A 14,910-nucleotide genomic window follows, 5' to 3' on the forward strand; every position below is an offset into this window, starting at 1 on the left:
AGAAAGTATTATAATTCCATATTCTATCAATTGTGAAATTGTCAATGGATAAAATTAAAATGGATTGGAAGAACAGTGATGGCAACTGGAAGTTTACATTTTAAAAGTCTTTGGTTTTTTTTGGCAGTAAGTCATATCTTGCACAAGAGGATAAAAGACCAATTCAGTTTAATATTCACCTTTTAACTGCACCAAATATGAAACACTGGTGAAAAAAATGTTTTTCTACACTTTGTTTTCATTGCAGAATGTTGTATTTTGATGTTGTTCGTGATCTTTAACTACAGTGCTATTCTAGGGCTGGAGTGGGCAAGAATTTTTAAAAGGGGCCTTGGGTGGAAGGGATGTGGCCAGGAGACTTCTTGTGCCCCCACCCTGATTGGCCTGGGATGGGGGAGCGTGAGAAGTCTTCTGCCTCCCTCCCCCGCCCCACCCCCTAGAGAGAAATGCCAGCTGTTTTAAAACAGCTGACATTCCCTCTAGGTGCCTAGCAGAAAGAGAACTCTAACGCTCTCTGTGCCCCCAGGCCAATTAGGGCCCGGAGGCAGGGGAGCACATGAAGTGTCCTCGCCCCTGCAAGAGTGTGTGGTGGCTAGAGACACACTCTGGCTGTTTTAAAACAGCCGGCATGTCTCTCTAGCCCACGGGTGGGCAAAGGGCCCTCTGCGGGTTGGATCCGTCCTGCCAAGCCGGTGAATCCAGCCCGTGGCTGCCCTGCCACTCCCCCAGCCCCAGGCCAATCAGGGCCCGGGGGTGAAAGAACGTGTGAAGTCTCCTTGCCCTCGCAAGAGTGTGCGGCGACTAGAGACAGTGCACTGTTTTAAAACAGCTGGAGTGTCTCTCTATCCGCTGCACACCCCTGGGAGAGTGGGAACAGGACGCGAGAGACTTCATGCGCTCTCCGCCCCCAGGCCCCGACTGGCCTGGGGGTGGGAAGCGCACAAAGCTCCCCTCCCCCAATAGTGCACAGCAGCTAGAGATAAACACGACTGTTTTAAAACATCCAGTGTGTTTCTCTAGCCACCACGCATTCTTGCGGGGACAGGGAGACTTGGTGCGCTCCCCCGCCCCCAGGCCCTGCTTGGCCTGCAGGTGGGGAAGCAGCAGGGTGGCCACAGGCCAAATCTTTGGTTTGGCAGGCCAAATCTGGCCCGCAGAGGGCCCTTTTCCCATCCTTGTTCTAGGGTTTCACTATATATTTCTTATCTTTTTGCACAGCTATGTATTAGGCACTTACATCATGCAAAAACACACACAGGCGTTCGTATTTTATCTTTAGGGTTGCCACATGGTTTCAACAAAAATAACGGACACACTTGATATTACATCACAATCTTCATTACATCTTATTTAGAAAATACCGGATATTTATATTTTCTCAATTTGTTTCCTGAACAGAAAGCTCAAATACTGGACTGTCCGGTTAAAAATTGGACACCTGGCAACCCTATTTATCTTCCAATTACTTTATATCCTAATAGTTGCAGTTGTCTTCTAACTTACCTCACTGTAAAAAACAAACAACACATATTGACTCCTTATTCTTTGGATACTTCATTGTATTACTTTACCTGTCTTAAATATGGTGGATGAAATATTTATCCAATTAAAGTCAATGGGAATTTTATTTGTTTTTTTTTGCAGGAATGCTACTTTAAAGCATTATGGTTGAGAGAACTTTTCTTTCTATACCATTCACAAAATATCTTCATGATTTAGTGAGATTTTTCAGCTGTTAAACTTGATATTATGCTTAACTCTGCTATACACAGAGGCTGGCATTGCCTCATAGTTTAATTCAGGACTGAATGACTTTTATTTTAAATCCTTTCTCATAAAACAAACCGTAATGAACAGACAATGGCTGTGCAGATGCCTATTCTTAATTCATGACAGTGGGAATAAAACTGCAGCCCTTCATTCACCAGAAGGCCCAGATTATAGGTAAACTAAGTGTTTATATACACACACAGTAGATCGGGGCGGACAAGATCGGGCCTGTGAGCCCGATCTGGCCCACCAAGCCATTTGATCTGGCCTATGGCCTGCCCTACCATGCCCCCCCCCCCGGCTAATCAAGCCCTTGGGAACCACCAGCTGTTGAAAATGGCTTGTGGTTCCCTCTAGGTGTCACACGCCCTGGCAGGGCAGGAGCGGAAATCTTCATGCATTCCCTTGCCCCCAGGCCAATTGGCACCTGGGGGCGGGGGAGCACATGAAGTCTTCTCCTGCACCAGGGGCGCACAGTGCCAGAGGGCACCTTGTGCTCCTAGCAGGGGGAGGGGGAAGAGACCTCCCATGCTCCCCTGCTCCCAGGGGGAGTGCGCAAAGTCTTCCCTCCACATGAAGTGCCTAGACAGAACAGCCCCTTCCACCTGAGGCCCTGACCCTTCCGGGGCCAGCCCACAGGCACTACCAGCGTTGATGAAATACCTCCCCTCTACAAAAATTATTGCCTACCCCTGCAATGGTTGACAATGGCACATACCAAACTAAGGTCCTGATCCTGCAATTAGATGTATGTGATTCACCTACACAGTTCCTTTGAAGATTGGGATAGAAGTCCAGAAGTGGTCTTCAGGACTATGGCTTAGCCTGGAAGAGTCATTATGGCATTTATAACTTAAGGAACTTTGACTCCTGTTAAGGGCACATGTTTTAACATATTAATTTGACTACCGAAACTGATCAACCAAGTTTTCTGTTACCTACTGTAAATATTTATACATATAAACCAAGTTTCATAACTAACTGTGATGCAGCTAAATGTTTGAGCACAGGATAAGAAATGTAGCATGTTCTTAGCCCATTTTTGAACAAGATTAATTAATAGAAAATATAGCTCACTTGCCTTTTGACTTAAGAATTCCATTCCATACAGGTTATTTGACTATATCTTTCATCATGACAAATGAGGAACATTTAATATCCCATTACTTGAAATCATTTTAAAAATTAAACAAAAAGGAAAGAAGAAAAGAAAAACCTGCCTAACTTTACTACTGACAAAACATAATCACTATCCACCTGTTGCCTTTTTTTTAAATGGGCCCTGAAATGGTGTTTTTACAGACCTCTGGGGAAAAACTATACTGCTTTCCTTTTTCATGTTGCACTTACAAATTCTAAAGCCTTTCCCCTTGACCTATTTATTAATTTCATGTAAAGTGGCCTTTCGCTAAATGTGTGATGCTGCCTCACACTTGCTCTTGAGCCAAGTAAAAAGACTACAATCTTGGAATTTCATAACCAGTGTATACAGACCTTTTTATTTGGATAAAGACTAAACGAGGGACTGCAACACAATCTTAGGAAATCATCACATTACTGTGAAGTTAATATGTAACCATTTGGGGATTGCAGAATCAGTAAATCAGTCAGTAAATCAAAATGCTAATCTCAAAACATTAACCGCTCTATTTTTTTCAACAGGCCTGAAGTACTCCTACTTAGAACAGGTAATGTTCAGAATATTACTGGTTTATCAAAAAACATTAGGCATAATATAAAATTATTATTGAAGCATGAAAAATAAGAGCAATAGTATTGCCTCTGAGAAAAACAATCACCTCATGCATGTCTTTTATAACTGTTAAGATAAAATTTGCAGTTTTGTTTCTTCTTCCTAGGCCTCTTAGAGATTCTCTGCTCTTTACATTTTCGTCCTTGGTTTTGATAAGTACAAAGAGCTGACCGTATGAACAAGATCAGATAGGTCAGTGCCCCATATAGCCATGATGACATGGAAATTATTTGCCCCAGTAGAGATGTTTGGGGGGGGGGGGGGGGCGGAAGAGAGGGAGGAAGATTGTTAAATGGGACAAAGATGTCACTAGGAGGGTTCCAGCTCATTGGACAAATAAATTGTGATCAGCAATGTAAGGTGAATGAAGTATGTTTTATGACTATACTATAAAGAGGTTAAGCTTATACAACAATTCCCAGAAAAATAAAATGTGCATGTTTGACAGAAATTGTGCTAGAATCATGCTAATTCAGATTTGATGCCCTTGACCCCATCCACCCTAACTTGCAGAGATTGAGAATCCAGTTTTCTGCATGGTTATGTTGGCCAGCATAAACAAGGTATTGGATCTAGAGATGAACAGAGTCTGAAACCTTTTTTAAAGACGCTATGCCACATTTCACACTACCCAACATAGCCATGTATATAGGCAGAAAACTTGTTTTTTTTTTAAACAATGTTTAAAAACATTTCCTACCTGTAACATAGAGAGGGCCAAAGGCCCATAACTCTGAACTTCTAGGAATTACAGTCAGTAATGCCCAGTAGCCTGTGCTGGTGAATCTACTTCTAGCACAGTAGTTCTCTGTCCCCTAAAGTCACAGGGTGAAGCCACATTTTTATTGTGTCTACAAATCATGCTACAGCCTTGTATTATCCAGACATGGGTTGCACGTTGTGGATGACAAGGGAAGGACACTTAAGTTTCAGCCCCTTACTGGGGGGCTGGGGTGCAGGTTGGCTCCCCAATCAGGGGGGAACAGGGTGTGTGGAGTGGGTGTGTGGAGACTATAGTGACAGCGCCTTACACCAGAAGAAGGCAGGTAAAGAGACAGGCGCCCCACCCCAAATCCCTACAAAGCCTCCTGCCAACGCCCAGCCCCCATGTCCTCCGCCTTCCCCAAAGCACCGCCCCTTCCATACGCCTCTGCACGCCCCCAGGCTCCCCAGCAGCAACGGGACTGCCACGCCCTGGGAGGCGGGAACTGCTCCGCGCTGGCAGCGCCGCAGCCTGGCCGGGCAGAGCCGGGCTCGCTTTACCCGTAGGAGGCGGCGAGAGCAGCAGGTCCTCGGAGCTGGAGCGGCGGCGGCCCCCGGGCGGCTGGGGGTCGCGGGGCGAGGAGACGCCGCAGCAGCGCCCCGCCAGCGGCCTGCCGAGCCATGCCTGCCCCGCGCAGCGCCCAGCCCCGCCGCGGTGCTGCAAAGACCCCGCCTCCTGGCTCCCGCCTCACCCCACTCGGGCCGCCCCCTCCCAGCTGCCTGGCCCGCAGCGCCGCCCCGGTGGTGGGCGAGAGCTGCGGGAGGCCTGGGGAGCGGCGCGAGACGGGGCAGGCCCGCGGGGAGCCCCTGGTGCAGGAGCGGGTCCCGAGAGCAGCCTTGTTTCCATCCTCCCGCCTCCCTCTGCCCCGCGGTGCCCCAGCGCTGAGCGAGCGGCACTGCGACCTGGCAGAATAGGAGGAGGAAGTGTCATGTCAGTGCAGCTGCAAGGGCTGCAGGGCCACCCCAGAGTGACACCCCCCTCCCCGCCCCTCGTTGTCCTCTGGAAGGCCCAGTGCTGGTGACTTGGCACCCTTGTGCTTTGGCCGACTGAGTGTATAGTCCTGTCGCCCTCCAGGGATGGCTTTGGGGCCCACTGCTCAGAGCTGTGCCCCTGCTGCTCACACCATGGCCCCTGCCACCAGACAGCTACAGCAAGGTACAGTGCTCAAATCGAAAGTGTGACAAATGGGAACAAGTAGTGGGAAGTAATAGGTGACTATATGAGAAAAATCCACAAATATCGGGACTGTTCCTATAAAATCAGAACATCTGGTCACCTCATACCAAGGTGGCGCTCCCCAAGGAGAGTGAGGCCCAGGTGGCACACACAGCTACATGTGAGTTACCTTAAGATGTGATTTTCCAATCAATTAATTACGGCTTTGTTTACACTACATAGTTTTATTGCCAAAAACTGCCTTTAGGCGACAAAACAGCAAGGATATGTCTACACTACAGCGCTAATTCGAACTAACTTAGTTCGAATTAGTTAATTCGAACTAAGCTAATTCGAATTAGCGCAGCTAAACTTAAAAACTAGTTCGAATTAGCGTTTTGCTAATTCGAACTAGCATGTCCACAGAGTGGACCCTGAACAGAGGTTAAGGATGGCCGGAAGCAGTGCCGGCAGGGCATCAGATGAGGACTTAGAGCGTGGAGCTGCTGTCTCAGGCTAGCCGAGGGCTGTGCTTAAAGGGACCCGACCCCCACCCCGGATAGACAGTTCTCAGGGTTCCCTGCTTGCAAAGCAGTCCTGGCTTGGAGTGCCCTGAGTGCCCACACTGGACACATCACAGCACTTGGCCATCAGCCCGGCTGCACTTGCCACAGGCTGCCATCCGGGGGGAGGGGACAATCGGGGGGCTGCAGGAGAGCTTCCACCCCGAGAAGCCTGCAGAGCCAGCCCAGTCCTCCCCATCGGGGGAACGTACCCCATTCCTTCCTCACCTCCTTCCACTTACCCTTCCCTAGCACCCCTTCCTGATGTACAAAATAAAGAAAACGTGTTCAAAAATAGAATCTTTCTTTATTGAACAAAACTGGGGGAGACTGGGAAAAAGAGGTGGGAGAGGGGAAGAGAGAGGCTGGGAGAGGGGAGGGCAACTAAAATGATCAGGGGTTTGGAACAGGTCCCATATGAAGAGAGGCTAAAGAGACTGGGGCTTTTCAGCTTAGAGAAGAGGAGACGGAGGGGGGATATGATAGAGGTCTATAAAAGCAAGAGTGGTGTGAAGAGGGTGCATAAAGAAAAGTTCTCCATTAGTTCCCATAATAGAAGGACTAGAGGACACCAAAGGAAAGGAATGGGTAGCAGGCTTCAAACTAGTAACAGAAAGTTGTTCTTCACAAAGCAGAGTCAACCTGTGGAACTCCTTGCTGCAGGAGGCTGTGAAGGCTAGAACTAGAACAGAGTTTAAAGAGAAGTTAGATCAAGTCATGGAGGTTGGGTCCATGGTGTGGTATTAGCCAGGGGGTAGAAATGGTGTCCCTGCCCAAAGTTTGTGGAAGGCTGGAGATGGATGGCACGAGACAAATGGCTTGGTCACTGGCTTTGGTCCATCCCCTCCAGGGTCCCTAGGGTTGGCTGCTGTCGGCAGACAGGCTACTGGACTAGATGGACCTTTGGTCTGACCCAGTACGGCCATTCTAAGCTCAGGGTCGGGGGGTCTCAGTGGACCACCCTGATTTTCATGCAAACCTGCTCCTGGGTGGCCAGGCTGGCAGCTCTCCTGCCCTAGACGGCCACTTTCCTGTGCCTAGTGCGGAGGTCGTGGACAAGGTCCACAATGTCTGCACTAGACCAGGCGGGTGCCCGCCTCTTGCGGTCCTGGCCAGGCTCCCGAGAGCCACCAGCCTGGTCCCGGGAAGAGGCAGAGGGCTGGAGGGCATCGGGTGGCTGGCTCATGGCGTGCCAGGTGCAGGGTCTGCTGGCTGGGTGCTGGCAGGCTTGCACCTGGCTCAGGCACCGTAGCCAGCCCGTGCCCCTTTAAGGGCTCCGGGGCCGGGAGGGGGGCATACGAGTTTCCCTGGTGGTGCCCAGAGTGGCCACCAGGGAAAGCTGGGGAGGGCTAGCCTCCCACTAGTTCGAATTAAGGGGCTACACAGCCCTTAATTCGAACTAGTAAGTTCGAACTAGGCTTAGTCCTCGTGAAATGAGGTTTACCTAGTTCGAACTAAGCGCTCCGCTAGTTCGAATTAAGTTCGAACTAGCGGAGCGCTAGTGTAGCGCCTGTGAAAGTTAATTCGAATTAACTTTGTAGTGTAGACATACCCCCAGAGCATACACACTTCAACAGGAGTTTTGTTGGGGAAATATCCCCAGTTTCAGCAAGAAAAACTTCTACCCCTACCTGAGACTTTTTTCTTTTCCCCTCCTCTATTGTCAACAAAGAGCATAGACACTGGTGTTTGTTGTGTCAAAAGAACTGGCTTCCTCCATATCCCATGCTTGTCCTGCTCAGCGTTTTGTGCTCTGCTGCCCTGCAGGCATGTGCCCCTCTCCTATCATAGCTCTGGGAAGTATCTGACAGCTGAGTGTGTTGCTCTGGGGATCAAACAAAGAGTTCATTGAACTGCTCCTGTTCTACGCTGCACTAGGAATACAGCTGCAGGACAGAGTGTTCTACTACTTTGACATTCCTCAGCATGGAGCGCTCACAGAGCTACTCATGATGCCAATTCTGGCAGCTGAGGAAGCTGTGAGAGAACTCAGAGGGAATCCCAAGATGTGCAGGGATCAGCTCTGCTTTTCCACAACACTGCACCTGGGATATATACGTGAGCATTTTCACAGTGTTGATGATGGTGCCACCCTAGCGTAGACGTGATCTGTCAACAGGGGAACTTCCTTTGCTGATTTTTGTTTTGTTGACTTTTGGGTGTCGACATAAGTTTTATTGACAAAAACTGGTAGTGTAGACCTAACCTTAGTGCAAACTTTTTAAACGTATGGGACAATAATGTTTACTTATAAATTCTGTACTTCAAGAAATTCTGTAATTTGTATACTCTATCTCCAGCATGACTAGAAAGTTCATGCCCCTGCTTCTGATTAATTAGCCTGAGATGAAATGCCCCACAGAGTCTTTGCTTTGGCTCTGGCTTTTGGTTTTCCTTTCCCTTTTCATAAGCATATAACACCAAATTTACTCCCATCATTGTAGGAAAACTACATAAATAATAAATATTATCATAATAAAGAAGTCAATTCTTTTAATGTCAATTTACAGTTTTTCCATACCTGATAATCACTATTTCTCTTACACCAGTACTTTGTATTATTTTTAAACTTCTGTATTTTCATTATAAAATTTATTTTTTTTAAAGTTATAAAAAGAACATTTAATAAAATAAGGCACTGTGAGCTATGATGATCTCCTGGGGATATTGGCTGTGCTTAGAAGAGCTGAGTTTGGTTTTGTTTTCAGTCCAAACCTTAAATGCGGTGTGAGAAAATTCATGATACATGTTCACCGATATGAGATTTACATAGCTGCCATACTTCTTTTAGGCAGTAATTAAGTCACTTTAAACACAGCTAGTGGTATGCTTTGAGGTAGTACTTCCAAGGTTCTTTAGATCCAAATTCTTCCCCCTTCCAATTGACAGTGCCGTCCCTTCCACGTTACTTCTCACGACATACACAATTCAGATTTTGTTTGCTTTTTTGTCCTTGCACAAAGTTTATTAGATAAAACTATTATCTTTATTGTAAAAGGAAGTGCTTTTTCTCCTTCTCTGAAGAGAGGATTTTCAACATGGTTATGTCTTTTCAAAAATTTAATATTTTGAGCTACAGGATATCTGTATATACTTCTTGACAGAAATATGTGCATGTTCTAGACATGTGTCTTTCATGCAGCATGTCTACAAAACTATTTCGTGTTCTTAGTAAGAGGATCTTCAAATAAAAATCTCAGTCATTTCCACCTAGTTTCCATACCCTCTACTCCTGGTTCATTTTTATCAAATCGTTAAGGAGATCTATTCTCTTACAGCCATGGAGGGCTTTGGCCAGCTTTCCTACGGTAGGCCCTTTGTAACCTTCACTCATAACCCATTTCTGCAGCATTTGGTAAACTTTTTCTTTGAGTCCATCTCTTTCGTAGTCATGGTCAATTTCATCAATCTGTGGTTCAGTGAATCCCAGTTTACGAGCACAATGTTTCCACTGTTTAGCCAAATTTTCTCTCACTAAATTCAGATTACTTTCAGAGAGGATAGAGGTGCTATCTGCAAAAAGAAAGACCAGTGTAAGAAGACTGCTTTGTTCAAACTCTCCCTTCCCTTTGAATGTCTCTCTCTAAAACATGGTCATAGTAATGACAGGACTATGGGTGGCTTTCATGTAAGCAGTTGGTTTAATGATTAAAGAAGAGTACTGAATGTCATAATGCTCCTGGATCTGCAACTGTTTTGCCTTTTTTGACCAAGGGCATGTCACAATTTCCTTGTGACTTTCTTTAATCATCTGTAAAATTAAGAGAATCTGTTTCACAATGGTGATCTTAGAGTTAATGTTTATAAAATGCTTGCAATTTCTTGGATGGAAGATACTATTTTAACTTGATTAAATAAATTAAATACATCCAGTAATGATTTAAGCCAGTATTGACAAATACAAATATTATTATTTTTAAAAATAGTTCTGCCCTTCCTGTACTGAAATATTTGAACTCTATGTTAGGGGGACCACTGATCCTAGTTTTGCTTCCATTGCTCTGTTTTTTTCTCTGTCTTGATGTACACATCCCCACCTGCTGACTCATGAGACAGTACACTGTGTTAACATGCGGTGCTCAGCTTAATGTCAGCTTCAGGTTTTATAGAGGCAGCTGGAGAATATCATCTATGACACAGGTGAGTAAACTTTTTGGCCTGAGGGCCATACCTCAGTATGGAAATTGTATGGTGAGCCATAAATGCTCATGAAATTGAGGGTTGGGGTGCGGGAGGGTATGAGGGCTCTGGCTGGGGGGTACAGATTCTGGGGTGGGGCCATGGATGAGGTGTTTAGGGTACAAAGGATGCTCCAGGTTGGGACCAAGTAGTTCAGAGGGCAGGAATGGGATCAGGGCTAGGGCAGGAGGTTGGAGTGTGCTGGTGGTGGGGGTTCTAGAGTGCAAGCTCCAGGTGGCCCTTTCCTCAAACAACTCCCAAAGGAAGAGGCACATCCCCCACTCCAGCTCCTACCCAGTGGTTTGGCCAGAAGGCTCTGCATGCTGCCCTGTCCACAGGCATTACTCCTACAGCTTTCATTGGCCATGGTTTCCAGCCAATGAGAGCTGCAGAGCCAGCTCTTGGGTCAGGCACATGTGCAGAGCCCCTGCCTGCTCCTTTGCACGAGAGCCAGAGAGGAGACATGCTGCTGTTTCCAGGAGCCATGCAGAGCCAAGAAATGTGAGGAGCGGGACAAGCCCCCGATCCTGTTCTCCAGCAGGAGCTCAAGGGCTGGATTAAAAGGCCTGACAGGCCAGACAGGGTCTGTGGGTCATAGTTTGCCCACTATGTGTGGGAGGGGGGGTGGATGGTGTAATAATACAAAGCAATGTTAGTACAAACCACCACTCATGATGATTAACCTTAATTATTGCCAATTGTAATGCTATGTAATAAAAAAGGACCCAAAATGGCTAACGTCTGAATACACAAGGGAGCATGATGCACTGTATGTTCCCTAAAGATTCTTCTCTCAGTAAGAGACTAAAGTCACCCTTCAGATTGTGCCCAGAGAATGAGTAGTGCAGAGACTCAGTGGTGGAGTACACAGGGGACAGAGAGCTGATTATAGAGAGGAACATTATAAAAGAATGGAACGAAATTACTCTTACCAAATATACCCGTGCTGTCATAATATTCATAAGAGTTTTGCGTGTCGACCGGAACACTGCTTATGTATAAATTCTGTTTTTCAATTTCCATGTGGTTGTGAGCTCCAATTTGAATTCCGCTACTGTTATATATGGTGAATTTTGTATTCTCATCTGTGTAAAGGCAATTTAAGACTGAGATATAATCAAGTAGGTACAATTTAGAATTCAAGAGATACAATGGCAAGGCAAAGAAGAAAGCTTTGATCCATGAGATGAATTATTTTGTATTTAAACCAAATACAGCCACAATGATTATTTTGTATTTACAATTGAAATGGCATTCCTTTGGCTATTGGAAGAACTTTTTCATTATTAATTTATGATACTTCTCTAGCAGGTGGCATTCCAGGAGTACTCTGGGTTGTACAAAGACGGAGGAAGACACTCACAATCCCTACCCCTAGGAACTAACATTCTAAACTGAACAGGTGATATAGTTCAGAGACGTAATTCACTAGGTGAAAGAAGAAAATCAACATTTCAAAGTAGTGCTGGTATTTCTTTAAAACAAAGTTTGTGCGCAGGGGATGGGGAGGGAAGGAAGGTTAAGAAAGAGATGGGGAGTTCTGCATTCATGACTTCAATGGCACTACACTGATTGACATTAATTGAGGATCCAGCCCCAATCTTCTGTGAAATATTTACTGGATTTACTATTACATGTATGAGATTTATTGTATATAGAACGGTATCTTTATACACCTCTGCACCGGCCATTACAGCAAGACCAGCTCTACGGGAGAAGCATTCTGTGATCCATTAAGGGCTGTGAATTGCAGATGTACAACCCTTGCACACTAGAGGAATCCTTGGCAGGAAGCTTCTGGGTGCTCCCCTATGGTTAGTGTGTCTCTGTACTGTCGTCTCTGAGGGGCTGTACCTCGGAGGTACAATAGAGGACTAAATTATTGAATAGGCAAATTATTGAAGGCTAACATTCTAAGGGCATAAAGATCATGACATTCAAAATGGCACAGTCACTACTGTAATAAATATGCTTATGGTAATCAAGGGATGAGGAGGAGAAAAACAATTTCCCTGAGATATTTTACAGGCGTAAAAACTGAGCCACAATATTGAATTAGTATTTCTTTGCATTTAACTTATATATATAAAAAGGTACTATTTCAGAGTACAACCATATTAACATTAGTTCATTTTATACCATGACAATAGTTCTTGGAAGAAACTTAGCTAAATATATTATAAATTGCCTTATGAGCATTCCATAAGTGAGAAAATTGCAAAATACAGCTGTGCAATTTTCAGTTGTTCAGGATTGACAGTAAAATAGCACTCCTGCTTTAAAAAATGGCTGTGATTAAATGGCTCCTTCAAATCTGTCTCCTGTGTGTATCCAAAGTAACATTTGCATATTTTATTGAAAATAACACGGTAATATTCAGTTTATAAAGTGCCACATAAATTTATACTTCCATATACATGATTTTAATCAACACTATTAATGGCTAACAGTGATAAATATAAAATTAAAGAATAACATCCCTGCCATTGGTGAATATGTAGCAATAAACACATTTGTGGTTGGTTTACTTCATTTTAATTTAGCTATACTTTTAGTAAAAATGCTTTTTTGAAGAAAGCTTAAATGCAAAGCTTTTGAAGATTCATCTGGCTTGTAGTTTTAACTCTTTGAAGTGAATCCAGGGATGAAATCATGATTTCACAGTTCTGTAAAACTCTGGAAAATCATGCAGTTTGTGTCTCAGGCTATATCTAGACTTCGGTGTTCTTTTGGAAGGAGCTTTTCCAGAAGTGAACTTCCAGAAAAACTTCTTCCAAAAGAGAGCGTCTACATTGCTAAAGCACATTGAAAAAGTGATCTGCATTTTCGAAAGATAGTGTCCACACTGACAGGACGCTATATGATTACTATGGATGGAGTGGCCATCAGGGCACCTGTGCTTTTTCCTCTTTCCTCTTCTTTTGAAAGAACTTCCTCTTTCTGTCCACACACACCTTTTTCCAAAAGAGCTCTTTCGGAGAAAGGATTGTTCCTTGTAGAAAGAGGATTCCTGGAAAAACCCCTCTGTTATTTCAATTTACTTTTGGAAGGATGCGATTGCAGTGTGGACATAACTCAGGTTTTGTTGGAAAAAAAGCTGTTTTTCCGACAAAACTCTGTAGTGTAGACATACCCTCAGCTCATATTTTGTTACCATCTACATATTTTGTTAATCTTTAAAGTGCTACCAGACTATTTGTTGTTTTTAAAGTTTTTGCTCAGAGCCATGACACTTCATATATCTGCAGGGGAGCCAACAGACTTACCAGGCCCCTGGGCAAGGTAGGGGGGATGGCTCTGCAGTCCCAGAAGAGGCAGGCCTTGGGTGGAAGGGGTAAGGATTGGGGCAGCCAGCCCTCAGTGCTTCCTGGAGCACACTGTGCTGGGCCCCCTGCCCTCACAGCCAGCCCTCAAAGCTGCCCAGAACATGTTGGACAGTGTGGCACTGTGGTGGCAGGAGGAAGCCCTGAAACCTTTTGAATCTCTAGCCCCTGAGGCAATTGCCCGCTTTCTCCCTGCACTTTATAACACATCTACATGATGTCTTAAAGAAACCTCTTTGTTTTACAAGGCGTCTCACAGTTTTTAGAGGTTAGAGATTTCAGTTTCACTTTTTAGTAAAGCTGGTCAGAATTTTTTGAAATAAGGTTAGCATGCATATCACGTTAGCCGTTAGGAAATATCAATGCTACAGCATTTACCTGTGTTTATTCTGTGATGTACAGGTATAGTAGAACTGTATGCAAAATTCCCCTTCTTAAAAGGATTGGATTCCATTTTGCCTGAATAATTACAAAACACAGAAATGCCAAAACTATTTGGTAATCAAAAGCCCAAAGGCATAAGTACTTCAAAACTGCTGTAATATTTATAACAGTATCAAAACTTGGTTACTGCTCCTAATACACAGGGCAGGGAGGAGTGCTGTTAACCAAAAAGCTAAGAAGCTTTAAAAAAAAATCCAATATTTTAAACACATCATAGTTTAGTGAAGTGCCTAACAACCTGACTCAGTGTTAAGATCTTCTAGTGGAGATCTTGCATCTGTGCAGAGCCTTCAATGTGCTAGCGTGACCTATGGGATTCCTTGCTAGCAGATCCCAGTGCAGGATTAGAGTCTAGATATGGATTTAAGTACCTAATTTTAGGTACTCAAATTTGAAAACTCCAGCCTGAGATAGCACAAGTAAATGGAAGAGCTGGTAGGTGATTTGGTTGTCAGGGTTTGCCTATATGGAGCTTGAGTGCACGGCAAGCCAGTCTGTGAACGTATAGCCCGCTAGCATGGGGTCACCCTGTAGACCCCACTTCCATGCACTAACTTCTGTAGTGCACTCTGATATACTGCTGTTTGAAACGCTAAGCATGGACTTTTTACCATATGGCAACAGTGTCCATAGGGTGCTTTAGGGCACAGCAGGCCATTGTGCTTACCACGCACCAAATCTCTGGGTGGCCATCCCCCAGAGTCGGGTACTTTCTCCACTATATTGCGTGGCTTCCCAATAATAGTTTCTTTTCTTTCTATCCAAATATTTAACACTGTTACAGAACAATTTCCACTTGTAGATGTGACAACACCAACCTTCACAAACTCCTTTCAATCAATATGCTGATGTAGATAGCAATTGTAGACTCCCCATACAATGTGATTTTGACAGAAAGAAATCTTATTGCATTCTCTGTCAGCTCTGGCACCCATGCTTTCTTTGTGTAAAGTGTTGAAA

General features: G+C 44.8%; 2 protein-coding genes across 10 annotated transcripts in view; both read right to left on the minus strand.

The window, feature by feature from the left end:
• BPHL (biphenyl hydrolase like) overlaps window positions 1-5,017 on the minus strand; it is a 34,343-nt gene extending 29,326 nt beyond the window's left edge. For 2 of the 5 annotated variants that reach the window (XR_012901682.2, XM_075921331.2), the window contains exon 1: window positions 4,787-5,017. Coding sequence is in view for 3 of the 5 variants with exons in the window: in XM_075921331.2 (XP_075777446.2) it covers window positions 4,787-4,908 (122 nt within the window). In the remaining 2 variants the exon portion in view is untranslated. The remainder of the gene's footprint in view (window positions 1-4,786) is intronic. The other 3 variants (XR_012901681.2, XM_075921330.2, XM_075921329.2) reach the window with 3 other exon arrangements.
• A 3,449-nt stretch (window positions 5,018-8,466) lies between these two features.
• Window positions 8,467-14,910, minus strand: part of RIPK1 (receptor interacting serine/threonine kinase 1) — a 48,442-nt gene continuing 41,998 nt past the window's right edge. For 3 of the 5 annotated variants that reach the window (XM_014581443.4, XM_075921324.2, XM_014581441.4), the window contains 3 exons: window positions 13,885-13,965; window positions 11,116-11,268; window positions 8,468-9,517 (listed from right to left, as the gene is read on the minus strand). In XM_014581443.4, the coding sequence (XP_014436929.3) occupies window positions 9,231-9,517; window positions 11,116-11,268; window positions 13,885-13,965 (521 nt within the window). In that variant the 3' untranslated portion in view covers window positions 8,468-9,230. Of the gene's footprint in view, window positions 9,518-11,115; window positions 11,269-13,884; window positions 13,966-14,910 lie in introns of all 5 variants that reach the window. The other 2 variants (XM_014581440.4, XM_075921325.2) reach the window with 2 other exon arrangements.

Source organism: Pelodiscus sinensis, chromosome 2 (genome assembly GCF_052426305.1).
Source record: "Pelodiscus sinensis isolate ZL-2025 chromosome 2, ASM5242630v1, whole genome shotgun sequence".
NCBI classification, from domain to species: Eukaryota; Metazoa; Chordata; order Testudines; family Trionychidae; genus Pelodiscus; species Pelodiscus sinensis.